This window comes from Plecotus auritus (genome assembly GCF_963455305.1).
Source record: "Plecotus auritus genome assembly, chromosome: 7".
Classification (NCBI taxonomy): domain Eukaryota; kingdom Metazoa; phylum Chordata; class Mammalia; order Chiroptera; family Vespertilionidae; genus Plecotus; species Plecotus auritus.
In genome coordinates, this window is record NC_137774.1 from 66,100,363 (window position 1) to 66,128,044 (window position 27,682).

The 27,682-nt window shown below is 50.2% G+C and overlaps 2 protein-coding genes across 4 annotated transcripts; one reads left to right on the top strand and one right to left on the bottom strand.

The window, feature by feature from the left end:
* Nucleotides 1-15,086: 15,086 nt before the first annotated feature.
* PRSS36 (serine protease 36) lies at nt 15,087-26,617 on the top strand (the record flags this gene model as incomplete). 3 transcript variants are annotated; one of them, XM_080680686.1, is made up of 15 exons in its annotated part: nt 15,087-15,123; nt 15,407-15,442; nt 15,647-15,682; nt 15,918-16,080; nt 16,383-16,663; nt 18,791-18,957; nt 22,941-23,190; nt 23,297-23,426; nt 23,778-24,034; nt 24,111-24,274; nt 24,629-24,866; nt 24,969-25,110; nt 25,377-25,642; nt 25,720-25,841; nt 26,107-26,617. In XM_080680686.1, 15 exons carry the CDS (start codon nt 15,087-15,089, stop codon nt 26,383-26,385), a joined length of 2,568 nt encoding a protein of 855 aa, XP_080536812.1. In that variant the 3' UTR covers nt 26,386-26,617. The 3 variants fall into 3 exon arrangements, with proteins under 3 accessions (XP_080536812.1, XP_080536813.1, XP_080536814.1); XM_080680687.1 differs by having other exon boundaries at nt 24,111-24,259; XM_080680688.1 differs by lacking the exon at nt 25,720-25,841 and having other exon boundaries at nt 25,377-25,455; nt 26,107-26,531.
* On the bottom strand, nt 22,391-22,930 carry LOC308254460 (non-histone chromosomal protein HMG-17-like; the record flags this gene model as incomplete). Its single annotated transcript, XM_080680567.1, has 2 exons — nt 22,391-22,686; nt 22,921-22,930. The coding sequence occupies 2 exons, from the start codon at nt 22,928-22,930 to the stop codon at nt 22,394-22,396; spliced, it is 303 nt and encodes a 100-aa protein (XP_080536693.1). The 3' UTR covers nt 22,391-22,393.
* Nucleotides 26,618-27,682: the final 1,065 nt, after the last annotated feature.

Sequence of the window (27,682 nt, forward strand, 5' to 3'; positions counted from 1 at the left end):
AATCCAAAAAGTTGAAGATAATGTAAGAAGACTCTGGGACAACTTCAAGCGTACCAACATCAGAATTATGGGGGTGCCAGAAGAAGAGAGAGAGCAAGATACTGAAAACCTATTTGAAGAAATAATGACAGAAAACTTCCCCCACCTGGTGAAAGAAATAGACTTACAAGTCCAGGAAGCCCACAGAACCCCAAACAAAAGGAATCCAAAGAGGACCACACCAAGACACATCATAATTAAAATGCCAAGAGCAAAAGACAAAGAGAGAATATTAAAAGCAGCAAGAGAAAAACTGTTAGTCACCTACAAGGGAGCACCCATACGACTGTCAGCTGACTTCTCAACAGAAACTATGCAGGCCAGACGGGAGTGGCAAGAAATTTTCAATGTGATGAATAGCAAGAACCTACAACCAAGATTACTCTACCCAGCAAAGCTATCATTCAGAATTGAAGGGAAGAAAAAGAGCTTCACAGATAAGAAAAAGCTAAAGGAGTTCATCACCACCAAACCAGTATTATATGAAATGCTGAAAGGTATTCTTAAAGAAGAGGAAGAAGAAAAAAGTAAAGAGAAAAATTATGAACAACAAATACATATCTATCAACAAGTGAACCTAAAAATCAAGTGAATTAAAAACCTGAGGAACAGAATAATCTGGTGAATATAATAGAATCAGGGGCATAGAAAGGGAGTGGACTGATAATTCTCAGGGGGAAAGGGGTATGGGGGGTTCATGAAGAGAATGGACAAAAATCATACACCTATGGATGAGGACAGTGGGGGGGAGGTAAGGGCAGAAGGTGGGGTGGGAAATGGGTGGAGGGGAGCTATGGGGGGAAAAAGGAGAAATAATTGTAATAATCTGAATAAAGATTTATTAAAAAAAAAAGACTAAATATTGTATTTCTTCACAACTAGTTCTAAACGGCTGAAGCTAATAAACAGGTGTGGACTTTGGGCGATTCCTGGGTGCCAGACCCTTACTAGACCTAACTCCTTCCTGACTAAGAAGCAATGGGACTTGTCTTAACCAATTGGGTCAGACCCATGAATTCATTCCATTCTATCCAAAGTGTTAGTTTTTAATTATTCATTAGCATATTACCATGAAAACCCCCTCCTAGTACTCAAAGCTCTCTTGACTTCTCCCTCTCGGCATCCCTTCCGGTGACTCTCTCCTGCACTAGTGAGTGCCCTTGCCTGGCAAGCACATTCAGCCTTTTTCTCTTTTAAACTTTTAATTTCATTTATTATTATTATTATTACTTAGAGAGAGAGGGGAAGCGAAAGGGAGAGAGAAACATCAATGATCAGCTGCCTCCTCATGCCACCTGGCATGTGCCCTGACCAGGAATGGAACCAGCAACCTTTCAGTGCATGGGACGATGCTCAACCAACTGAGCTACCCAGACAGGGCTCTTTTTTAAACTTCGCTGATCTTTTTTTAAATTCATTGCTAATCCCTTTAGAATGATCACATTTTAGCTTTTTAAAATAGGTTTAAATGGGAATTTGGTCTACAATTTGACTATCTAGGAAAAGGGTCATTAAACTTTTTCTGTAAAGGGCAGATAATAAATGTTTTAGGCTTTGTAAAGGTCGCTGTTGCAAGTAATCAACTCTGACTTTATAGCACAAAGGCAGCCATAGACAATACGTAAATGAATGGGAGTGACTGTGTTCCAATAAAACTTTGTTTACAAAAACAGGCTGACGGTTTGGTTTGGCCCCAGGGGGGCATAATTTGCAAACTCCTGAATTAGAATTAAAGCCACTAAACTATGGTGTATTATAAAAATCAACCTAAAAGCAAGGTAGAAATCAAGTTGGAGAACCCTAGCTGTATTCATATCTCCCAAGATGTAGCCCTCTGCAGAATGGTTCCTAGCAAAAAAGGATCAGAAAGCCACACAGTTTTTCTATGAGCTAATGGGGGCTAAGTACAAGTTGGTCTGTCATACCCCAGAGTAAACTGACCTAACCAAGACAGTAGCCTTCAGTGATCAGAATTTTTTTTCAAATATATTTTTAGTGATTTCAGAGAGGAAGGGAGAGTGAGAGATAGAAATGATGAGAAAGAATCATTGATCGGCTGCCTCCTGCATGTCCCCTACTGGGGATCAAGCCTACAACCTGGGCATGTGCCCTTGACCAGAATTGAACCTGGGACCCTTCAGTCCACAGGCCAGCACTCTATCCACTCGCAGGCCTATGCTCTATCCACTGAGCCAAACCAGCTAGGGCTAGGGATCAGAAATTTAAGACCATTTATAGAAAAGGATTATTTGTTTAGTTTTGTCCTTAAACTGGTCAAATAATCTAGAATGGTGGCTAGCCCCCCTCAGGACCTTCTGGGGTGATAGAAATGTTCTGTATCTGTGCTGTCCAGCATGGTAGCCACTAGCACGTGGGGAACTGAGCATTTGAAATGTGGTTAGTGAGACTAAGGAACTGAATTTAAATTCTATTTAATTTTAACTGTATTTTAGTAGCCACATGTGGTTAGCTACCCCTATAGTGGACACTAGAGGTCTAGAAGTCAGCACATGTAGCTCTAGTCCATGGGGAACTTTTAGGATTCAATGAGGAATCCTCAATACCCTTATAATAATGCACCTATTTTTCATTAAGCTAGTCTGAACACAGCTACCGACAGCTTCCCTCTTCACACACTCTGGTTTAGATGTTTAGAATTCAGAAAAATTCTAAACGAGCTGCAGGAGAAATATCTGTGACAAGAAAAAACATTCTGCGACATCCTCAGTGGGATCACAGTGGACAGAAGAGTGAGCGAAAGAGGCGAGAGATGGCCCAGTTATAATGACAGCTGGGGCCAGTGCGCAGAAGCCCTCAGGCTGCCTTCCTGCGTGTGTGAGGCCTGGACTCAAGCTCCAGGCATCTGTAGCCACCACCACATCCTGAATCTGCCGGAACTTTCAGGACTGTCGCCTGTACCTAATCGAGAATAATAAGTATTTCTTCCTTGCGGACTGCGCACTATCCTAGAACTGCCTTCACCTTTTCCCACCCCCTTACCTGTAGTCTGCGTAAGTTCTTTCAAAACAACTTACATCAGCCGAAACCGGTTTGGCTCAGTGGATAGAGCGTCGGCCTGCGGACTGAAGGGTCCCGGGTTCGATTCCGGTCAAGGGCACGTACCTTGGTTGCGGGCACGTACCTTGGTTGCGGGCACATCCCCAGTAGGGGGTGTGCAGGAGGCAGCTGATCGATGTTTCTCTCTCATCCATGTTTCTAGCTCTCTATCCCTCTCCCTTCCTCTCTGTAATATATCAATAAAAAAATATAAATATATATATATATATATATATATATATATATATATATATTAAAAAAACAACAACAACAAAAAAAACAACTTACATCTTCCTTCCCCAAAACTATGTATAAAAGTGCTCATTGAGGAACAAAAGTCGCTATAGCTGGTGATTTCCACCTGCACTGCTGTGTAGGGCACATCGGACACAAGTGTTTGGAGTTCAAGTCGCAGCCAGGAGCAGTTTTTGCTGTTGTCGATTGAATTTTTCCACTTCCCACAGGAAAGCTTAGATATGCCAACAACAGCAATTGCAAAAAGTGATGTCATGCTCAGAAAAGAGGCTTGTGTACATAAGAGTGTAATGGAAGAAGTGAATGTAATTATTGTGACAGAAAACTTACAAAAAAGAATGATGATCTGTGGCCTCCCCCTGACAGGGTTGGCTGACAGGAGCTTGAAATTGTAATTGCAGATGAACACATTTCTTTTACTACATCAAAAATAAGTTACCTTGCCCGGCTGGTGTGGCTCAGTGATGAGTGTTGACTCATGAACCAGGTCACTGTTCAATTCCTGGTCAGGGCACATGCCTGGGTTGCAGGCTCAATCCCCAGCAGGGGACATGCAGGAGGCAGCCAATCAATGATTCTCTCTCCTCCTTGATGTTTCTATCTCCCTTCCTCCCTTTCTCTCTCTTAAATCAATAAAAACATATTTTTTTAAAAATAAGTTATCAGCCGAAACCGGTTTGGCTCAGTGGATAGAGCGTCGGCTTGCGGACTGAAAGGTCCCAGGTTCGATTCCGGTCAAGGGCACGTACCTTGGTTGCGGGCACAACCCCAGTAAGGGGTGTGCAGGAGGCAGCTGATCGATGTTTCTCTCTCATCGATGTTTCTAACTCTCTATCCCTCTCCCTTCCTCTCTGTATAAAATCAATAAAATATATAAAAAATAAAAATAAAAAATAAATAAATAAACGAGGACATTTAAAAAAATAAAAAATAAAAAATAAGTTATCAGCCAAAATCGGTTTGGCTCAGTGGATAGAGCGTCGGCCTGCGGACTGAGGGGTCCCGGGTTCGATTCCGGTCAAGGGCATGTACCTTGGCTGCGGGCACATCCCCAGTGGGAGGTGTGCAGCAGGCGGCTGATCGATGTTTCTCTCTCATCGATGTTTCTAGCTCTCTATTCCTCTCCCTTCCTCTCTGTAAAATATCAATAAAATATATTTTTTTTAAAAAATAAGTTATCATATTGCTGTAAACCAGTCAAAGGATCCTCGTATTCTGCTATTTGGTACAGGACCTGAAATGTTTCATTTTCAGTCTTATTGGATTACACTTCAAGATGAAACCAGTCTAAATTCTGAGTGTTTGTAAGCTGCTTTATATTTAATTAAGGGATCGATCGGTAAGGGAGGGTTTATCTGGCATTTAAATATTGGGGTTTTTATGAATCTGAAGCAAATAATTTCTTTGTATACAAACTGAAAATGAGAAAATACATAAACAAGCTTAATGGTTATCTTCACTTGTGTCCAAGTGGGTTGGAAAGTCCCCACACGCATTAAATTCTATAAATAAAAGCCACCTTTCATGGAAACGTTGCTCTACTAAAACTTATCAAAGCCGGAAAAAAATGCTGGTCAACTGCAGGGCACGCTTGTCTTCTCCACCGGGGCCTGCTGCCCAGGACTGCATGCCCCAGGGCCTGCCCTTTCTGGCTAGCAGATGGCTCCATCAGCCCCTTCTTTCAGAAAAGGTTTTGGTCGAGAAAGTTTTGTTTAACGTCTGCTATGGTATGAGGACCTGCGGTCCCACCATGCCCCCAGGGAGGGCCTTACTGCCTCCAACCACTTCTCAAACACTTGCCCGCACTCCCATCCTCTCCTGGAACCCCCGACACCCCTAAGGGCTGCACAGGCTCGGTTCTCCTGTCCAGTGTGTGTGAAAAAGCCCCACGGCTAAGAGGCAGAGTCTGTGTCTCCCAGGCCCCAAACCAGGTCTTCCCCTCTGTTTCTAGGAACCAGCCTCCACGTGGCGCGTAGCGCATCTCACTGAACTGAGGTTCTCTTGAAGGAGGGCTGCTCACTTGAGACCGAAGTGCTGCGTCCCACGACAGTTTCTGGCTCCAGTAGGCTTCAGTTGCTTGGGGCCTGTGTTGCGGGAAAGGATGGTGGTGACTGTGCCAGCATGTCCCTGGAGACCAGGTGATAAGAGGTAGGGGATGGGGGTGTCTGGCACAGTGAAATGGAAGGAGGAGCTGTTATTCTTCCTGCCACAAGGGGGAGTGCCAGTGCCAAGATCTTGATCATACCCATTAATTAGCTTCTACTACAGATTATAGTCAATATGACCTCAACTTTTATCAAAGGTCTTTCAAATATGCCCATTCAGAGGGTCACTACATTCGGTAACATGGAGTGTGCATGTTAGACCCCACTTCAAGTTATCTGGAGCACATTTCAGAAAGTCTTGTTCTTCCAGAGAATATACAGTAACATCAAGACGACATATGGCCAAGGGAATAGGGTTAGCAAATTTAGCAAATGGAAATACAGGATGCCCAATTAAATCTGAATTTCAAATAAACACAAATAAATTTTCAGAGTAAGTATTCCCCAAATATTTCATGGTACATAGTTATACCAAAAATATACACTGAGTGGCCAGATTATTATGATCTCTGAGCGCATAATAATCTGGCCACTCAGTGTGTATATATATTAGAGGCCCGGTGCATGAATTCGTGCATCGGTGGGGTCCGGCCAGCCTGGCCAGGGGGAGGGGACATGGGCAGTTGGCCAGCCTGCCTGCTGGTCGAACTCCTGGTCAAGGGGACAATTTGCATATTAGCCTTTTATTATATAGGATATACACTGAGTGGCCAGATTATTATGCATTCAGAAATCATAAAAATCTGGCCACTCAGTGTATTAGTTGATTATTGGAAATTCAGATTTAACTAAACATCGTCCATTTTACCTGGCGAACTTACCCGGGGTTAGATGTGCTTTAAAAGTTGTCCAAGCTGAAGTGCCTGCAGCCTTGCTCTATGCTGGCACCTGTGCTGGCATATGGCCCTGCCCACAGATCTGCCCAGAACAGCCCTGCCCAGAAGTGGAATGACTTTGGTTTCTGGGCATCCTCTTTCCACAAGGAGATGCAGTACCTCCCGGCTCAGCTGGTTCAGCACCTTCAAAAGCTCAGCCAAGAGAAACAATATTTTTAAAAGATTATCTGAGGAATGTCTTTTTTCTAGGCCAGTGATAATCCACCTTTTTAGTGAAAAGGCCAATTCAGGAAAAAGTAGCCTGTTACCAAATTTGTAAAAAAGAAAGTATCTTTTTTATCAGGAATGTCATATCAACAACTTCTGTTTAGGCATGCTTTTATTGTTTCTCCAGTTGCTAAAGGGTTTCATTATTTTGCCTAGACTTTCAGAAACTACAGAACATGCATGCCCTGGTGTATCTGATGTAATGCTCTACCGTTGACCAAGGTTTGTGGTCTAGGGAAGCATTTTTGGAGCTGGTTCAGTTAGCTTTTCCTTAACTGACCCTGGGATCCACTTCACTGCAAAATGTGTTTTGTCTCTTTTTATTCCAGTATAAAGATCATACAGTAACGGGCATACAGTATACTAATCGCAACAGTACCTCTCAATCCAATTTTGCATTTCTATACACCTGGGTAGCGACCACCTCGATCAAGATGTGGAACTTTCCTGCACTCGGCAAATTCATTTGTGCTCTTTACCGGACAACACTTCCACCAAAGGCAACCACTACCCTGCATCTATCACCAGTGATTAGTTTTGTTTGTTCCTACATTTCATATGATTGAAAACATACAGTATGACATGTGTTCATTGAACATAATTTCTGTGAGATTCATCCATGTTGCACATATCAGTGATTCATCTTTTTCATTGCTGCCTAGTATTCCCTCATAATTTATTTGTCAAATTACCTAGCCCTAATAGTCTGGCTCAGTGGAGAGAGCACTGGCCTGCAGACAGAAGGGTCCCGGGTTCGATTCCAGTCAAAACCATGTACCTTGGTGCGAGCTTGATCCCCGGTGGGGGGCGCGCAGGAGGCAGCTGATTGGTGTTTCTCTTTCATCCATGTTTCTGACTCTCTATCCCTCTCCCTTCCTCTCTGTAAAATCAATAAAAATATATTTTTAAAATTACCTGGACATTTATGTCATTTGGGGGTTTGGCTCTTGTGAATAAAGCTGCTAGGGCACTGCTATGCTCATGCCTTTGAGTGCACTCATTTCTCTTGCATCTAGTCACAGAAGTATGAATATGTTACGGGGAGACCCCCGGTGGGCTCGAGCTGCCTGTCGCTGTGTCCACTAACGAAGGCGGGGTTGAATCACATAAGGCGTTTATTGGGAAGGCCAGCCAGCCAAGAAGACAGGGCGCTTCAAGCATCAAATTCTCTTACAGCAAGGTGCAGGGAACAGGGTTATAAAGGGGAAGGGGCTGGGGTGAGGCTGGGAACGGAGTGCAGCTACGCGCAGCCCTGGGGGTCCGCAGACGTCAGCTATTGTCCTCTAGTCCTCAGGGGATGAGATGATAAGATGAGATGATGTTTTGACTCCTGGTGGGTCAGTCTGAGCCTGCTTATCAGTTCTGCTTCCTGGATTCACAGCTGAGTCACCTCCTCAATCACTTCGCACAGGCCTTGAAAAGGAAACTTAAGAAAAACCTAACCCCCTATTCACATATGAGAAACTTAACCCCCTACTCACATAAGTATATGTGTTCTAAGATTGAAAATAATATGATTATTTTTCAGCTTAGTTCAGGTGCTCTATCTATCAGATTGTAAGTCCCCCTATCAATTGTTGGGTCACAATGTAGGTACATGTTTAGCTTTAGTCAATACTGCTGAACAGCCCAGCCAGAGTGGCTCAGTTAGTTGAGCATCATCCCATGCACCAAAAGGTTGCTGGTTCCATCCCCCATCAAGGCACATGCTTAGGAGTATATAGAAGACAACCAATCAAAACATCCATGTTTATCTCTCTCTCTCTCTCTCTCTCTCCTCCCCCCCCCCCGCCCCACCTTCCTCTCTCTAAGCATGTGCTCAGGTGAGGATTAAAAAAATATAGCCCTAGCCCAGTGGTTGGCAAATCGCTGCTCATGAGCCACATGCGGCTCTTTGGCCCCCTGAGTGTGGCTCTTCCACAAAATACCACAGCCTGGGCAAGTCTATTTTGAAGAAGTAGCGTTAGAAGAAGTTTAAGTTTAAAAAATTTGGCTCTCAAAAGAAATTTCAATCGTTGTACTGTTGATATTTGGCTCTGTTGACTAATGAGTTTGCCGACCACTGCCCTAGCCAGTTTGGCTCAGTGGATGGAGCTTCGGCCTGCAGACTGAAGGGTCCGGAGTTCAATTCCAGTCAAGGGCATATGCCCGGGTTGTGGGCTCAATCCCCAGTCGGGGCATGCAGGAGGTAGCCAATCAATGATTCTCTCATCATTGTTGTTTCTATCTCTCTATCCCTCTCCTTTCCTATTTGAAATATATACACACACACACACACACACACACACACACACACACACACACACATACATACTGCCTGGCCGGTGTGGCTTAGTGGTTTCAGCATCGACCCCTGGACCAAGAAACCAAGAAGTCACTGGTTCAATTCCCTGTCAGGGCACATACCTGGGTTGTGGGCTCCATCCCCAGTAGGAGGCATGCAGAAGGCAGCCAATCCATGTTTCTATCACTCTATCCCTCACCTTTCCTCTCTCTCTAAAAATCAATAAAAACATATTTTTTAAAAATACTGCCAAACAATTTTCTACCCACCCTCCCCACCCCACAGCAATATATGAGAATTTCAGGTGTTCCACATTTTCATCAACATGTGGTGTTGTCAGCTTTCTGAATTTTAATCATTCTAGTGGGTATGTGGTGGTATTTCTTGGTGACTTAAATTTCCATTTCTCTCATCCTGGCCAGTGTGGCTCAGTGGTTTGGAGTGTCCTGTACATCGAAAGGTTGCAGGTTTGATTCCTGGTCAGGGCACATACCTAAGTTATGGGTTCAATCCTTGTCAGTGCGAGACAGCCGATCGATGTTTCTCTCTCTCTCTCTCTCTCTCTCTCTCTCTCTCTCTCTCTCTCTTCCCCTCTGTCTAAAATCAATAAACATATCCCCTGGTGAAGATTTTTTTAATTCCATTTTTCTCAGGTGATGTTGCCCTACTTTTCATATGGGTATTGGCAATTGGGCAACCTCTTCCTGTTAAAGCACCTGTTAAAGTCTGTGTAGCTCACCTCTGAAGATGATCCCCAATGAAGCATGGATGCCTCCTAGGATTCATGGCCTTGTAGTCCCTTACTGCATTGAATCTGGGCTATAGAATGCTGCAGAAATGGCGCTGTGCCACTTGAGGCCTAAGCTTCAGAAGGCATGGCAGCTTCTGCTTTGGAGCACTCTGGAGTTCTGAGCCACCAGTAAGAAGTCTCTTTACTTATTTATTTACTTACTTAACTTATTTTATTGATTTCAGAGAGGAAAGGAGAGGGAGACATAGAAACATCAATTATGAGAATCATTGATTGGCTGCCTCCTGCATGTCCCCCACTAGGGATTGAGCCCACAACCCTGGCACGTGCCCTTGACTGGAATCAAACCCAGGACCCTTTAGTCCGCAGGCCGACGCTCTATCCACTGAGCCAAACTGGCTAGAGGGCACCAGTAAGAAGTCTCTACCCTGCTGGAGAGACGTGTGTTGGAGAAGTCACCGAGAGGACAGGAGCACCAGTTGGCCTTAGAGCTGGACGCAGGCAACCGGAGGCTCCTCACTCCCTCCCCTGTCCCTGGAATGTACGTCCTGCCCACCAGCTCCACAGTGGGAGCAGTTTTGAAGGATGCAGACTTGAGAGAGCAATGTGTTGTTAAGACCATCTGGACTGTATATGTGACTAAACCCAGTTCAAGCCTCTGTATAAACATATATATACTAGCAACCCGGTGCACGAAATTCGTGCACATTAAAAGGGGATTAATTAGAGGAAATAATTTAATATTGCTATTTGCCCTTTCTCTATAATAGAAGTGTCAGAGATGAAAGAAAATTAGTAAAATGTATATGAAAACCTTCCTCCTGTCAGAGTCTGGGGCTCACCATGGGACCCAGAGTCAAGTCCCGCCCACCCACATGCACCTCAAAATTGCATGAGACCCAGACCCAGCTCCCCCCCCACCCCCCGCATTGGGCTAGATCCAGACCCGGCCAGTCCCACCCTTGTCAAGCCCTGCTGGGCAGGGGGCATAGCCTCAGGTCCCCTGGCCCTGAGCCAAGACAGGGGTCATGGCCTGAGGTCCCCCAGCCCAGACCGGGGCGGGGGCCATGCCTTGAGGTCCTCCGTCAAGCCCCACTGGGCGAAGGCGTAGCCTCAGGTCCCCCAGCCCAGCACCAGGAGGGAGGCACAGCCTCAGGTCCCCCGTCAAGCCCTACTGGGTGGGGGTGTGGCCTGAGTTCCCCTGACCTAGCACTGGGGGTGCACCTTGAGGTCCCCCGTCAAGCCCCGCTGGGTGGGGGGCACGGCCTGAGGTCCCCTGTCAAGCCCAGCCAGGCAGGGGGACGCAACCTCATGTCCCCTGGCCCGGTGCTGGGGCAGGGGGCGGGGCCTGAGGTCCCCTGTCAAGCCCTGCTGGGTGGGGGGTTCAGTCTAAGGTCCCCCCGCCTGGTGCTGGGGTGGGGGGCATGGCCTGAAGTCCCCTGGCCTGGCGCTGGGGCGGTGGGAGCAGCCTGAGGCCCAGCACCAGGATGGGAAGCACACCTTGAGGTCCCCTGTCAAGCCCTGCCAGGTTGGGGGGAGCAGCCTGAGATCCCCTGTCAAGCCCTGCCGGGTGGGGTATATAGCCTGAGGTCCCCTGTCAAGCCCCAAGGGGGCGGGGGAGGGCGTAGCCTCAGGTCCCTGCCGATTGCTCATTAAGGCTCCTTATGGGAACTTGGCCTCAGCTGTGGGTGCAGCCATCTTTGTGATGGAGTGATGGTCAATTCGCATATTCCCTCTTTATTAGATAGGATATATATATATATATACATATATATATATATATATATATATATATATATATATATATATACACATATATTTATTGATTTCGGAGAGGAAGGGAGAGAGAGAGATAGAAACATCAATTATGAGAGAGAATCATTGATCGGCTGCCTCCTGCACGCCCCCTACTGGGGATCCAGCCCGAAACCCTGGCACGTGCCCTTGACCAAAATCAAACTAACGACCCTTCTGTCCGCAGGCTGACGCTCTATCCACTGAGCCAAACCAGTTGGGCCCTCTGTATAAACTTTTCAGATTTGGGTGAATGGGACAGAGAGCTGCTCCTTTCAGTCACCCAAGTCCAGCCTTGTATGTAAGCTCCCTGGCTTGTTAAGCCTGCCACCACCCTGTGGAGTGGTCTGCCTCTCTCTTCAGCCTCTCTTTGCGCTCTGTGCATGGAGGCCAATTTGCAAACCAGCACCATGTGGAGTGGCCACATGGAGAGAGCCCATTTTTTGTTTTGGTCAGCGAGAAAGATGCGAAGACAGGAAAGGGACAGAGCGATGCAATGTTGATGCATCTGAAGACGGAGGAAAGGGGCCATGCGCCCAGGAATAAACGCAGCCCCTGGAAGCTGGAAAAGGCAAGGAAGTGAATTCTCCCTTAGAGCCCCCAGGAAGCAACACAGCCCTAAGGACCCCATAATGTTAGCCCAGCAAGACAAGTGTCAGACTCACACCCTCAGAATTGTAAGATAACCAATGTGTGTTGTTTTAAGCCACTAAGTGTGTGATACTTTGTTGGGTCAGCCATAGAAAACTAATATATTGCCCCTTCCACTAGTCAGACTGGCAGAGAACTGTGTATCCAGGTGTTGTGTCTCTTACCCAGAGGCATGCCCATATCATTATGTTATTGGCTGTGGTTGGCTTGTGGTGTTATTGCCTGGCACTGAGCAGCACTATAAAATTCAGCCTATGAAACTCTGCTGCTTTGCCATGCCCCGTGTTGAAGATTTCATTACACCAAGTGTCCTCTTTGTGAGTTCCTGGAAGAGAGAGAGAGAGACTCCTGCTTGGGTTTCTCTCTCTGCGTTGGCAGTTCAGAAGCTTAGAGCGGTGATTCTTAAACAAGGCACCTTAGGTTGGAGGAACTATCAGAATTACCTGGGCCGCTCTTCAAACTGGCACTGTTCCAAGGTAGAAAAGACAGGGAGCATGTGTAGTAGGGTGCTTAAAGCAAGACATGCATGCCATGAAGACCCTCGCTAGGCGCGAACTGCTTGTTCCAATTCAGTTAGTTCCCAAACATTTCAGTCTCAGGACCTCCTGACACTTAAAAATGATGGAGAAATCCAACGAGCTTTTGCTTATGTGGGTTATATCTTTCAATATTTATTGCATTTTAAATTAAAACTGAGAAATATTTGCCCTGGCCAATGTGGCTCAGTTGGTTGAGTGTCAGCCCATGAACCGAAAGGTCGCCGGTTCGATTCCAATCAGGGCACATGCCTGGGTTTCAGGCTCAATGGGCATGCAGGGGGCAGCTGATCAATGTTTCTTTCCATTGATGTTTCTCTCGCTCTTTCCCTCTCACACCCTCTCTCTCTAAAACCAATAAAAACATATTTTTTAAGAAAAGAAAAAAAGCCTGGGAGCGGGCAGGAGTGGGATGGAGGGAGTCAATGGGGGGATTAGGAGGGATATTTGTAATACTTTCAACAATAAACATAATTTTTTAAAAAGAAAAAATGATAAATAACTTAAAATATTTATTAAATTATTTAAAAGTAATAAATCTGGCCCTAACCGGTTTGGCTCAGTGGATAGAGCATCAGCCTGCGGACTGAAAGGTCCCAGGTTCGATTCTGGTCAAGGGCATGTACCTTGGTTGCGGGCACATCCCCAGTAGGAGGTGTGCAGGAGGCAGCTGATTGATGTTTCTCTCTCATCGCTGTTTCGAACTCTCTATCCCTCTCCCTTCCTCTGTAAAAAATCAATAAAATATATTTTTTTAAAAATAAAATAAAAGTAATAAATCTGTTATGTTAATGAAAACCTGCATATGTTTCTCATCTCTGCTTCTGCACCCAGCCCTTTGGGATATTACACATCAAGTAGCCTTTGAAAACCCACATGGCACACTGACATCATGACAATAGTTTTGGCTTTGGGCACCCCTTGAAAGGGTCTTGGGGACCCCGCCAGGAATTCCCAGACTATATTTGAAAACTGCTGCTCTAAGACAATCATTCTTTTTTTTTTTTTTTCTTTTTTTTTCAGAGAGAGAGAAAGTGGGAGAGAGAAACATTGATTTGTTGCTCCACTTATTGAAGTAGGGAGAGACTGGGAACTAAAAATCCCCATCTTGTTCTTCTCCTACCCTCTAATCGCCTACCAGATCCTTCCATGTCTGAAACCTACCAGAAGCAAGGGAGTCCATGATGTGGCCCATAAGGGTCACTCTCTGGGGGAACAGATCGGTGTGGAGAAGGGTGGAGAATAAAAATAGAGGTGAGGGCCTGGACGGTGTGGCTCAGTGGTCCCTTGTTGACCCATGAACCAAGAGGTCATGGGTTGGATTCCAGTCAGGGCACATGCAGATTGACAAAGGTTGCATTCCATTGCAGGCACAGCTGCTGGCTGGCCCTCGCAGCGCTCTCTCTTTCTTGGTTCCAGTAACTTCTCCCTCTCTGTCTCTTCAGGCAGGCCTCTCCATTATTGCTAGCCCCGGGTTGCTTCACCATCCTTTGCTGGTTCCCGTTAACCCTGCCTACACCTTTGTAAATAGTTCCTTCATTAAACTCTCCTCAGTTTCTTTTTGAGATTCCATATGTGTGGTGTGTTTTTTTAAAGATTTTTTAAAATTGATTTTTAGATAGAAAGGGGGAGGGAGAGAGAGAAACATGGATGGGCTGCCTCCTGAATGTCCCCTACTGGGGACCGAACCGGCAACCTTTCGGTGCACAGGAGGACACCCAACCGAGCCACACTGGCAAAGGCGCCATATGTTTAAGGGGGCTTGTATTGACATAAGCTGAGGGGTTGAGTGACTTTCTCAAGGTCACTCTCACAAAGAGGAAGTGAGAGAACCCCTGAGAGTATTACTTCTGACACAGAGGAAGGTGGAGTCTTTTTCCAGCCTTGCCAACCTGCCCAGCCCCGTCCTGGAATCTTGTGCCCTGCCCAACCTGCCGGAATCTGTGATCCTTTTGTTGGGATGGGATTGTATTCCCCAGGGCTCCCTTCCCGGACCTGGCCCACAACTTCAGTAACCAGAGCTGTGTGAGAAGAAAAGCCCAAGCCACTAGGGTAACCACACCCCAAACAGAGGTGAGGTCTCAGGTGAGTCAAGCCAATGAGGGGCCACCTTTCCTGTCCCAAAGGCCACTGCTCACCCATAGCCCTGCCTCACCAGCCCTGGCCTCCCAGCCCCTGGCTATCCTTTCTTGCCTTTGCCCACAGGCTTCTCCACTCTTCCCTCCCCCACCCAACAGGTGTCCTGTAACTAGGACATCTGCCTGCCACCCCCACCCTGGGCCTCCAGAGATGTGAGATGGGACAGGGCTCTGGGCTGGGCCTTCAAGCTCCCTACTTCCCCCTTCCAACCCCAGGTCCTCTCAGATTCCCAGAGATGGGCTCTGGCCAGGGAGGGTGGGGTTGCTCCTGAGACCATTAGGAGTCACGGGCCGGCCGCCTAAACAGTGACAGAGCTGTGGCAGGGAGCAGACCTTCACCCATCTCTGTGCCTCCAGTTGACTCAAATGTGCCATGTTCCAGCACCTGCTTCTCCCACTCGTGACCCTCGGTAACCTTGGGAGACAGAGGATGGCTGCAAGGGGCCTGGGGCCTAGCATCTAAGGAGCTGGAAAGCAGGACGCCTGAGCTCTGCCCGGGGAGTCTGGGGTAGGAAGAAGGGGAGGGGGCCATCTGAAGACGGAGGGAGTGAGATGTCAAGAGGGAGAAACTGTGCGAGAGGCGGGAGCGAGGAGGCCTGGCTGCAGTGGGAGAGGGAGTAGATGTAAAGCCAGGAGTCAGGAGGGCAGGCTGTGAGTGAGGTCTCCAGCCGCTCCCTGCTTCCCTCTTTCCAGCCATCAGCCCCATCCCAGGAGCTTCCCAGGATCCAGGTAAGGCCGTTGAACTGGGGAAAGTCAGGTGCAAAGGCAAAAAGATGAGGGCTGGCATGGGTGCTGGGGCCGGGGGTGCTGAAAGGGCAGGGAATTGGGGAAGAGGAAGAGTGGGTGGGGGTGGAGAAGGAAGTACTGGAGGACTGGGCAGCGTCAGGGGCTGCAATCATCAGTATCTTCCTCTCTTTACCCTCTGACTCCCAGCTCCAAGTCCTGCTCAGGAAGAACCTCAAGATCTGGGTGAGGAAGGGATGGGAGGGGGAGGGGTGGTCTCAGGTCTGAAAGGAGGTTGAGGCCGGCTAGGCAATGAGGGAGGTGGAAAGGACCAGAAACCTACAAGTGTCCAGGTCCTCTTTGTTCTTTGTTCAGGGCGGCAAACTGGAGTGGGGCGAGGAACGGAACTTTATCCTAAGTTACCTGGGCCTCCGGGGTGGGGGACAGGGACGGGATATGACCTCACGGTACCCCACTGCAGACTGCGGTCGCCCTGAGTCCTCTACCAGAATCGTGGGGGGCTCAGACGCGCAGCCGGGCAGCTGGCCGTGGCAGGTGAGCCTGCACCACAGCGGGGCCCACATCTGCGGGGGCTCCCTCATCGCCCCCTCCTGGGTCCTCTCCGCCGCTCACTGTTTCGTGAAGTGAGTATTCACCCATGTCCAGCTCCCCTCCTTCAAAAGCCAAACTGCCCGCAGCTTGACCCCGTGTACACAGCTAATTTGGAGACTAGATGCTCTCCCCGCCCCCGCCCTTCCCCGCCCTACCCCGGCGCTAGGTGCTCTGCGGGGTGTCCTGGCTCTGAGTGTGTTGATGCTACTAAATATCCAAGTCAGAATGACATCGTCCCCATGCCGTCGCCCCTGCTTTTCCCACCTTCTCGCAAGTCCTGAGCCCCCACCCGCATTGGGTCGACCTAACCCCTCACGCCTCGACTTTGGCGCAGCAACGGGACCTTGGAGCCCGCGGCCGAGTGGTCGGTACTGCTGGGCGTGCACTCCCAGGACGGGCCCCTGGACGCCGCGCACGTCCGCGCAGTGACGGCCATCCTGGTGCCAGACAACTACAGCAGCGTGGAGCTGGGCGCCGACCTGGCCCTGCTGCGCCTGGCCGCGCCCGCCAGTCTGGGCCCCGCCGTGCGCCCCGTCTGCCTGCCCCGCGCCTCGCACCACTTCGCGCACGGCACGACCTGCTGGGCCACCGGCTGGGGGGACGTGCAGGAGGCGGGTGAGTAAGGAGGTTGGGTGGGGGCGGGCGGTTACTGGAGAGGTGGAGGTCCTCAGAGCGGGACCTCGCGGGCGTGTCCAAAAAGCTGGGCCTCCGGGGTGGATGATTGGAGCACCTAGGAAGTGGGTGTGGAGGGGCGGGCCCTCGGGAGGGAGGGCCGCGGGGCGGGGTTGCAAGGCACAGGTTAGCAGTCCGTCTTTCTTTTATTCAACAGATATTTTTTGAGCACCTCCTTGTGCCTGGCACTGTGATAGGCACTAGAAATATGCTAATGAACATAAGCAAAAATTCCTGCCTCCTCCCTTTACATTCTAGTGGGTAGACATAATGCTTTTTTAGCTAAATAAGCAAACACTTATGTTAGAAGGTAAATCCTCATCTCAAGAAAGTTATCTTTTCATGGTAGCGAGGCCCCCACAATAATTCCACGTCTATGATCAGACCTGTGCAATGCCAAGGCCTTTAGAGAGGACACTTGGGAAGGAGATGCAACAGCCTCTGCTTGCAGGGGCCCCATGGGGCAGGAGGTGACAGGAAGGGTCAATCTGAGCACCTAAGAAGTCTGTGTGGATGGACCGGGCCATCTGACAATGGGCACCCAGAGCGGGAGGTTTCCGGGGAGGTTTTGTGAAGTCAGGGCGTAAGTTGGCATTTCAGGAAGGTGGGGCGATATGGAGGCCATCCTGGAAATGCAAGTGAGGCATCGTCGATGGAGAAGGGTCAGGCTGCCAGGCAAGTGGAGTGGGCAGAGGCAGCAGAGGCTGCAAAAGCTGGTGGGGCTGGCTTGGATGGCGTGCTCCGACCTATGAACCAAGAGGTCATGGTTCAAATGTAGGTCAGGGTACATACCCGGGTTGCAGGCTTGATCCCCAGTAGGGGGCATGCAGGAGGCAACTGATCAATGATTCTCTCTCTCCCACTACTTTCCTCTCTGAAATAAATGAAAATATATTAAAAAAAAAAAAAAAAAGCTGGTGGGGCTGGGCCATGAAGGCCTTAAGGTCAGACTGAGAGCCAGAGTACTCCTCCAGCTCCAGGGATAGCCAGGACAATCCCTAAACTTCCCTGGTTGACCCTTAAGTACACCTCAGCCATCACCTCACGTCTTGGGATTCTAGATGGGGAGGGAAGGAGCTCTGTCCACACTCTCACCCACTTTTGCTGGATCCTGAGACATCTCCATTGAAAGCGGGTTCACCTGAGGAAAGGACGGAGCCCTCAGGGTTAGACAGTGGGATCCATTTGGTTGTCCTTGGTAAGATCAGAGCAGAACTTTAAAAACATTTCTCTGCCCTAACCGGTTTGGCTCAGTGGATAGAGCGTCGGCCTGTGGACTCAAAGGTCCCAAGTTCAATTCCAGTCAAGGGCATGTACCTTGGTTGCGGGCACATCCCCAGTGGGGGGTGTGCAGGAGGCAGCTGATTGATGTTTCTTTCTCATAGATGTTTCTAACTCTCTCTCTCTCTCCCTTCCTCTCTGTAAAAAATCAATAAAATATATTTTTTTAAAAATAAAAATAAATAAAAACATTTCTCTGGCAGCAACACGTGAAGGGCGGGTTGGGGAACAGGTCAGTGAGGAGGCCAGGCTAATCATCCAGGCTCAAGGTTATGCCTCCTGAACTAGGGGAGTTGCAGTGAAAATGCCAAGAGGTGACAAATGACAGGTTTTCTGGGCTTGAGAACTTATTGAAGGGGAAGTTGAGACAGGGATCAGGGATGACACCCTGGCTCCATGCTTGGCAACATGGTACATGACGCATCTAGGGTATATGGCATCCTTGTTGAAAAGGGTACCTTCTCAGGACTGACACAACCATGTCAGGGCTCAGAGCTTAGCGATTTTAGCCCTTACATCCATCCTTCGTTGGCTGGGTACCTTGGTGCAGTATGAAACCATCCATGGCAGCTCTCACTGGGTGCTTATGGGGTCACTCTGGAGATGAGGATTTAGGAAGAAGGGTGGAGAGGAGCAGGAGACGGTGACTGGTTTTGGATGTGGTGGGTGGAGGTACTGAGCATCTGATAGAGAGGTCCAGGACGCAGCTGGAGGGGACAAAGTTGAGCAGTGGGGAACAGGGGACTCTATACCTGCCTCACAGCATTTGTTCTCTCGTTCTGTCCGCAGACCCCCTGCCTCTGCCCTGGGTGCTGCAAGAAGTGGAGCTAAGGCTGCTGGGAGAAGCTGCCTGTCAGTGTCTCTACAGCCGGCCTGGCCCCTTCAACCTCACTTTTCAGCTATTGCCAGGCATGCTGTGTGCTGGCTACCCAGAGGGCCGCAAGGACACCTGCCAGGTGAGGGGAGGTCCCTGCATCTGCCTGACAAGGCCAGGCAGAGCTGTAACCAATAGAAAGCAGTGTGAGAAACAGACAAGTGCCATCTCTCTCACATCTCTGAGCCTTATCTGCAAAAAGAGGACAAGATGCCAATAGATGGGGTTCATGTGAAGATTATAACTAGACAGAACTTGGGGCTCAATGGTGGGCACTGTTATTTATGGCAGTACGTGCAGTGGTTATGTGCCAGACTCTAGAGTGAGTTTAATTTTATTTAGTGTCTACCATACCAGGCAGACTCACTCCAGAGTCTTGCACATAACCACCACATATTAGCTGTGTAACCTTGGCCAAGTTATTTAAATATCTTTTTATTGATTTTAGAGAGGGAGAGGGAGAAACATCAATAATAAAAGAGAATCATTGATTGACTGCCTCCTGCACACCCCTCCACTGGGGACCCAACCCGAAACCCAGGCATGTGCCCTGACCAGGAATCAAACTGTGACCTCCTGGTTCATAGGTTGATGCTCAACCACTGATACACACCCATCGGGCACCTTGGCCAAGTTACTTAACCTCATGTCCAGACTTTCTCATTCGGAAGACAGAGATGATAGTGTTCCCTACCTCATAGGGTGGTTAGGATGATTAAATTAATTTGTACATGTAAGAGCACTTAGAACAGTATGTGGTTTTTAATAAGAGCTAAATAACTATTAGCTACTAATATTATTATAATCCCACTTCCCAGCTCTCACTGGGTGCTTGATGGGGCCACTCCTGAGATGAGGATGTAGAATAACAGAGCATAGCATCTATTAGTATATACTCAATCAATAGTTACCTTTAAAAATGAATTAATCCTTCACAGAAGGGAATTTTCCAGATCACCTTCTGAAGGCCAAAATATAGTATATTATAACTATTTTCCCCACAAACCTTGCTCAAATCACACACATTTTAAGGGTACTCAGCCTGGGTGGTGGTAATGGGGATTCAAACTAGATGGTCTTCAGGGTTCCTCCCAATTATGAAGTTCTGTGACCTACGGACATAATCCTCTGCCTTCTTGAACAGGATTGCAAACAATTCAAATCCCTCTAGGCAGCGCTGTCCAACAGAGCTTCCGATGGTGATGGAAATATTCTATATCTGCACTGTCCAGGGTAGTAGTCACTAGCCACATTGTCTACTGAACATTTGAAAAACATCTGAAATATGATGGGTGTAACTGAGGAATTAAATCTTTAACTTTATTTTTAATATATTTTTATTGATTTCAGAGAGGAAGGGAGAGGGATAGATAGAAACATCAATGATGAGAAAGAATAATTGATTGGCTGCCTCCTGCACAACCCTCACTGGGGATCGAACTTGCAACCCAGGCCTGTGCCCTGACCTGGAATTGAACCATGACCTCCTGGTTCACAGGTCAACACTCAACCACTGAGCCACACTGGCTGAGTTTAATTTTATTTAGTGTCTACCATACTGGACAGCACAGTTCTAGAGGATTCTGAGCCTTCTTTGTGAACCTGTTCAGGTCACATAAATACCTGATCTGGACTATAGAGATGTCATAGGGACAATTCCTCTAAGCATGAAATAGCCCACAACCCCTGTTTTAGTGTCTGTTCATTGTAGTTCTTCCTTCTATCTCTTCCTGCTGCTTTTAGATTTCCTATTTTTAACAGCCTCCTAAATGCTGGCACCTCTGATTCACTTTAACAATTGAGTGATCTTAGAAACCCAAAACAGCATTTATTTGAACTATTCATTGAACAAGAATCATTTGGCTCTGAGTGTCTCCCTGAAGGCCTGAAGGTCTCTCTGGCATGGCCTTTGTTGCATTCATTTGTCACTCTTGGCTTGGCTGTTCCTCATCAGCCTTTCTGCTTTACAAGTCCTTCTTTTTTTTTTTTTTCCCAAGCCAAATTGTATCCAGCTTTATTAAAGACTAGAGGCCCGATGCACGAAGATTCATGCAAGAATAGGCCTTCCTTCCCCTGGCTGCCGGCACCGCCTTTGCTCCAGCTGGAGCCGCCTTTCTGCCTTCGCTCCGGCCCAGAGCCACCTTCCACCTCTCGCCTTGTTGCATCAATTTGCATATTCCCTCCTTATTGGCTGTGGGCGCCACCATCTTTGTCGCAGAGTTATGATCAATTTGCATATTCCATCTTAATTAGATAGGACTAGTAGCCCATTGTGCAATATTGCGCACAGTAGGCCACCCGCCACTTCTGCAGGAGCCGGCGGGAACCGCAGCATGCCACCGGGAGCCGTGCTGCTTCTACAGAAGCCATGCAGCTTCTGTGGGAGGGTGCCAGGAGGGAGCTGAGCTGCTTTCTGGGCTGCGGAGGCTGCGGGCCGACCCCCTTGTCCCCCAGAGGCCCTCCGCGGCTGGGGTGTCGCCGCAGCGAGGAAGCAAGAGCCCCTACCAGGCCACTCGCCCCCACTGCCCAGAGGCCCTCCGTCGCCACGGCAACGAAGCAAGCATTCTGCCAGGCCACTCACGCTACCCACTCTCAGCGGCAGCCCCCCCAGGACTGGGGGACTCCTGCAAGGCTGAGGGGACTGGGTGCCACCACCTTGTGGCTATGGGTGCCGCCATCTTTGTGATGGAGTGACAGTTAATTTGCATATTACCCTTTTATTAGATAGGCTACTTTTCATAAACAATCATGGAATTTCAGGCAGGACATGGGCAGACAATTGTTAACAGTATACAACAACTTTCAAACTCCCTTCTTCAATGAACTACCAAAATCAGAAAGCCACTGTAAAACCCAATGAAGTCTTCATCTGATGCTCTGAACAGGGAAAGTTTAGAGTGAGGGTTGACATTTCACATTAAGCATGTTGTTTAACAACTTTTCACAAGCCGACCCTGACTTTCAGGAAATGAAATGAAAATGGCAGAGAATATCAATCTGTAGATCCACAATCTAAAAAGGAACTGCTGCTCTTTTGAGAAATGCCATCTCAATGGTGACACTGGAAAGTCCAGATTGCCCAACATACTGGAAATCAATTTTTTGGGTCAGGTCCCAATAGGTCTCTGGGCTTAAGACAGCCAAAATCTATGCATAAAGTGGAGAGGGAGGATAGGACATAAGAAGGAATTTTAGTTTTCCCACATGACAGGTGTTTGTGCCAAGATGGCTAATGTGTGTCAACATCAAGAGATTCCTCCTCCCAGGAACCAAAAGGAAGTTTCTCAAAACTAGAAGGGAAAGGTATTTCCCCCCCATGTCAGTCCAGCTTTGGAGACATTCTATTAGTACTATATGTCCTTCCCCCAAAAATAACAATGACGTGTTCTGTGTGCTAACAACATAGCTTTAAAAAAAAAGGTAAAACACAATTCTGCTTTTTTATAAAACTTGATAAAAAATAGTATTTCAAACTGTTCAGTCACCAGAAATACACAGTTATCAAAAATGCACACACTTCACTTGGCATCTCCAGCACCTTCAGCTTTCTGCGCCTGGTCTGTTTGGGCATCTCCATTTTCTGCAGGATTATTCCCATCTTTGCCAGCATCAGCTTTCCCCTTTTTCCCTTTCGGTACCTTCTCTCCCTCCTTTGGAGGGGCCTTTTTAGGCTTGGGCTCTAGCTTTCCAGGAGCAGGGTTAACTGGTAACTTGGCGGATCTTCTCTGTGGTTCGTCCTTCACCTTGGCTTTATCTCCTTTAGCATCCCCTTCAGCCTTTCTCGGGCATGATAGCCATGGTGGCGGGACATCTGAATGGGAGGCAGGAATGCAGCAGCGCGCGGGCCTTGCTCGGTCCGGGGGTCGATCTCGTCTCCTCCTCCAAGTCTTTTTTCTGCTTAGAGTTGTAGGGAATACAGAAGCTGACTCAACCAAGGCAGTTTCCCAGGAGAAGGTGGCTGTTTGCTGGTCCAACCAGAAGAGGTGTAGAACCTTTGGAAGGTGGCCCAATATAAACTGGTGGGTCCCTGGGCTGATCCCCTGACACAGAGTCATCTATCATCAGGGAGACTCGGGGGGACCCCTGGTCTGTGAGGAACGAGGACGGTGGTTCCTGGCGGGAATCACCAGCTTTGGCTTTGGCTGTGGAAGAAGGAACCGCCCTGGAGTCTTCACTGCTGTGGCTCCCTACGAGGCATGGATCCAGGAAAAGGTGATGGGCTCAGAACCTGGGCCTGCCTTTCCCACCCAGTCCCGGGGGCCCCAATCAGGCCCCCTGGAGCCCATGGATGAGAACTGCACCATCGCCCTGCCAGGTGAGGGGGGAGGACCCCTGGATGTCCATTGAACATGGGAGATTTGACTTGGGTGGGAAGTGCTGGGGTTCAAGAGGCCCGCTGACCCAGGCCTCTCATCCCTCAGAGTGTGGGAAGGCCCCGAGGCCAGGGGCCTGGCCCTGGGAGGCTCAGGTGATAGTGCCGGGATACAGACCCTGCCATGGGGCACTGGTGTCTGAAAGCTGGATCTTGGCACCTGCCAGCTGCTTTCTGGAGTGAGTGAAAACCCACGTTTCAGCCAGATTCCTGCCCCTCCCTGCATCGGCCTGAGACACTACCTAGCCCCATTCCTGAGTGGGGGGTTGCGGGGAACCTCAGTCTGGAGTGCGGGAGGGGGAGTTCCCCTTGGGAGGTGTAGGATCCAACTCACAAAGTGGGGTCCTGGTCTATCGGGAGCGAGTAGAGGGGTTAGTATAAGTTCGATCCGGGTTATGGAGTCTGAGTGCACAGTGCTCAGGCGGGGGATACAAAATCCTCGCCTAGAAATGGAGCCTTGATCAGGGGTGAGAGGTTTCGCGCCCAGTGTGCGGAATCCAGCCCACGTCCCCAGTCTCCCCACCCCGCAGCCCCAGCAGCTCAGACCGCCCGCCCCGCGACCTGAACAGCTGGCGTGTGCTGCTGCCCTCGCGGCCGCGCGCGGAGCAGGTGGCGCGCCTCGTGCCGCACGGGAACGCTTCCTGGGACGACGCGGCGGACCTGGCGCTGCTGCAGCTGCGCGCGCCCGTGAACCTGAGCGCCGCACCGCGGCCGGTGTGCCTGCCTCATCCGGAACACTATTTCCTGCCCGGGAGCCGCTGCCGCCTGGCTCGCTGGGGCCGCGGCGGTGAGCAGGGGCGCATGGTGGAGTGGCGCGAGGCCCTACTGCGCTGCGCGCGGACTCCTTCCTTTTTCTCTCCCAGGGCCCGCGCCCGGCCCGAATGTGCTGCTTGAGGCCGAGCTGTTGAGCAGCTGGTGGTGTCACTGCTTGTACGGCCGCCAGGGGGCGACAGTGCCGCCGCCGGGAGACCCGCCGCACGCGCTCTGCCCCGCCTACCAGGAGGAGGAGGAGGCCGGCCGCTGCTGGGTTAGCGGCGGGGGCGGGGCCTGCGTGACTCGGAGAGGCTGGGGGGGTGAGGGGCGGAGCCTGAGAAAGACTGGGAAGGAGGCTGAGCACTCCCGGGGGACCGGGTTAAGGCGGGGCCAGACACGCTGGGGGCGGAGCCTGGCCCTGGAGGAACTTGGGGAGAGTCCTGAGGCGAGCTCTGGGCTCCGTCGAGCTTTGTCGCTACCCCTGGATTTAAAGAGATGATTGACTACAGATTATTAATGGAACCTGGCCTGGAGGAAAGCCCTTTGATATCCTCTCATCAACTCTCTCGTACACACACACGCGCACGCACACACGCAGAGGTTGGTAACTTACACTCTCTTGCTGCAGAACGACTCCAGTTGGAGCCTTTTGTGCCGGGAGGAGGGGACCTGGTTCCTGGCTGGAATCAGAGACTCCTCCGGTGGCTGCCTGCGTCCCAGAGCCTTCTACCCTCTTCAGACCCACGGCCCATGGATCAGCCATGTGACTCGGGGAGCCTACCTAGAGGACCAGCTGACCTGGGACTGGGGCCCTGAGGGGGAGGAGACTGAGACACAAACTTGTCCTTCCCACACAGAACATGGTGGTGAGGAAGGAGGCATTGGGGCTTGGTTCTTGGGGGTGCTTGGCAGAGGCTTCAGGGGTCAGCTGTGAGACCTCCACTTAGGTGGTCACCTCCTCTCCCTAGCCTGTGGCCTGCGGCCAGAGCCGGCACCAATGGGGCTCCTGTGGCCTTGGCTGGCTGAGGTCCATGTGGCTGGTGATCGAATCTGCACGGGGATCCTCGTGGCCCCAGGCTGGGTCCTGGCAGCCACTCATTGTGTCCTCAGGTGGGTCTCACCCATCTCCTGGGCAATGGGAAATTGGGAGATGGGCCAAGGATTCTTGCAATTGTGGGATATTCCCCCTTTAGGGCTCTTAGAGCACAGAAAAACCTCTGTGAAGGGTTTTGAGACAGAAGGGAGATTTGGAAGGAGTTAGTGGAATAACTTTGGAGATTCATTCCACCTTTTCCCCTAGGCTGGGGAAGACTTTACCAGTAGGGGGATGAGGGTGGAGGGTGGGCAGGAGGTAACAATGTGCCTTGTTCCAACAGGCCAGGCTCTACAACAGTGCCTTACATTGAAGTGTACCTGGGCCGGACTGGGGCCAGCCCCCTCCCACAAGGCCACCAGGTGTCCCGGTCGGTCATCAGCATCCGCCTGCCCCGGCACCTGGGACTTCGGCCCCCTCTGGCCCTCCTAGAGCTGAGCTCCCGGGTGGAGCCCTCCCCTTCAGCCTTGTCTATCTGCCTTCACCCAGGGGGTATCCCCCTGGGAAGCAGCTGCTGGGTGCTGGGCTGGAAGGACCCCCAGGACCGAGGTGAGAGCCCTGGGTCCTGGGGGTGAGAAGTGACTAGAAGCCAGCATCCTTGGGACAACCTTCTTTCCTCTCTCTAGTCCCTGTGGCTGCTGCTGTCTCCATCTTGACACCACGGCTCTGTCACTGCCTCTATGAGGGCATTCTGCCCCCTGGGACGCTCTGTGTCCTGTATGCAGAGGGGCAGGAAGACAGGTGTGAGGTACAGGGGCCTGGGTGTCCTGCTCCAGGGAGGGGGCAGGCAGTGCTGGGCAGCTAGACCCTGGAGAGAGAGCAGGTTAAAATTCTTGGGTGCTGGGCCTGAAATGGGTAGAAGTAGTGTTTCCTGGTTGGACCTTGGAGAGCGACCAGGGCTCTGGATGCCTAAGGATGGAGACAAGCAGAACTTTGGGCTGGACCCTAGGAGAAGATGCAGGGGACCAGGAGGAAGGGTAAGAGACCTTTGGGCCTTGGCTTTTACTCCACAGGTGACCTCCGCACCTCCGCTCCTGTGCCAGAGTGAGGGAGGCTCCTGGGTCCTTGTGGGCATGGCTGTTAGAGGGAGCCGGGAGCTGTTTGCCACCATTGGCCCTGAAGAGGCCTGGATCTCCCAGATAGTGGGAGAGGCTCATTTCTTGCCCCCCAGTGGCTCCCCCTACTGGCCCCCTGAAGGCAGCTACCTCTGTCCTCTGGACATGGCTGGGGCCTCAGGCTCCCCTCCTGCTGCTCTGTTCCTGCTGCTACTGACCCCCCTGATTCAGGGCTGAGGGGTCTGGCTCCCCGGACCACCTCCCCTTCTCCTTCCCCACCCCCTCCAGCCCTCTACTTCCTTCCCAGTGGCGTTGGAATGTGACTTAACCGGCTTTCAATCCCTTTGCCAGAACCTCCAGAGCTCCCCACCCACCTAGACTGCAATGGCTTCAGATAATTGGGCCTCAGTGCCTGGATATTTTGTGCTCTGGAATCCTTGGGGGCAGCATGAGCCGGCAATAAAGGTGTAAATAAAGACACGTGGCCCTGTGGCATTGCTGAGGGCAGGCTGGGGGGCTAGAGGGAAGCCCAAGGGATTAGGGCCCCTCCCTCCTGGGCTTCCGTGAGTCAGGCCTTGGGCTCCCAGGAAATGTGTCCCTGATAACGTGGCAGCTGTCCCTCATTCCTGCCCCAGGGTGGGGGAGGTTGGGCAGCCAGCTGGGTGTGTGTCACCTCCCCAGTGGAATCGGCATCCCCAACACCTGCTGGACACCTCAGCCCTAGCTCTGACCCTGCTGCCCCTCCCCCCAGAGTAAGAAGGACTCGGGGTGAGGGTCACAGAAGGAAGGGTCCAGGAGTCTGGGAGTCCAGGGTCTGTCTACAATATCCTATACTCACAGAGAGCCACCCCCATCTACACACCCTGATGAATGATGTCCCAAAACAGTCACCTCCAGTGTCCCCAGGACCCACATGACATTTATACCCTTCAAGGGTCCACAACTGTCACATCCTGCCCAGTGCCCTCGGGGGTGTACGTCCCTATGGAGATTCAAGGGAATATTCTATTTGGGACCTGGCAGCTAAAGATAAGCCTGGCCTTTAAGGACCTCTGCCCATCTCCTCAGACTCCCAAGGGAAACTCCCAGCTGCCCTTTAGGTGTCCCCTCCCCCATCCTCTGCCTGGGGTTTAAGGCCCATCACCATCCTTGTATATACATCCCTCCACCTCGCCCACCACTTCTTGGTTCACCTCCCTGCATTAGTTCAGGCATGTTCCCTGCTAACTACTAAGTCATGGCGCAGCTAGGGTTTGAGGGATAAGCCCACGAAGTGATCCCTATGTAGTGGGGACACAGATGGACACCCCTGGCTGGGGATCAGGAAAGGGCCATAGAGGTGACGTTTGAGCACAGAAAAAGAGCAGATGGGGACCTGGGGAAGGGAAGTGCTTGCGGTGGAAGCCAGATGATGAAGGTAGTAGAGGGGCCACCTCTGGGGCTGGAGTCAGATCTCTGGTTGAGTAGGCAGAGGATGGGGGAGGAGACACCTAAAGGGCAGCTGGGAGTTCCCCTTGGGAGTCTGAGGAGATGG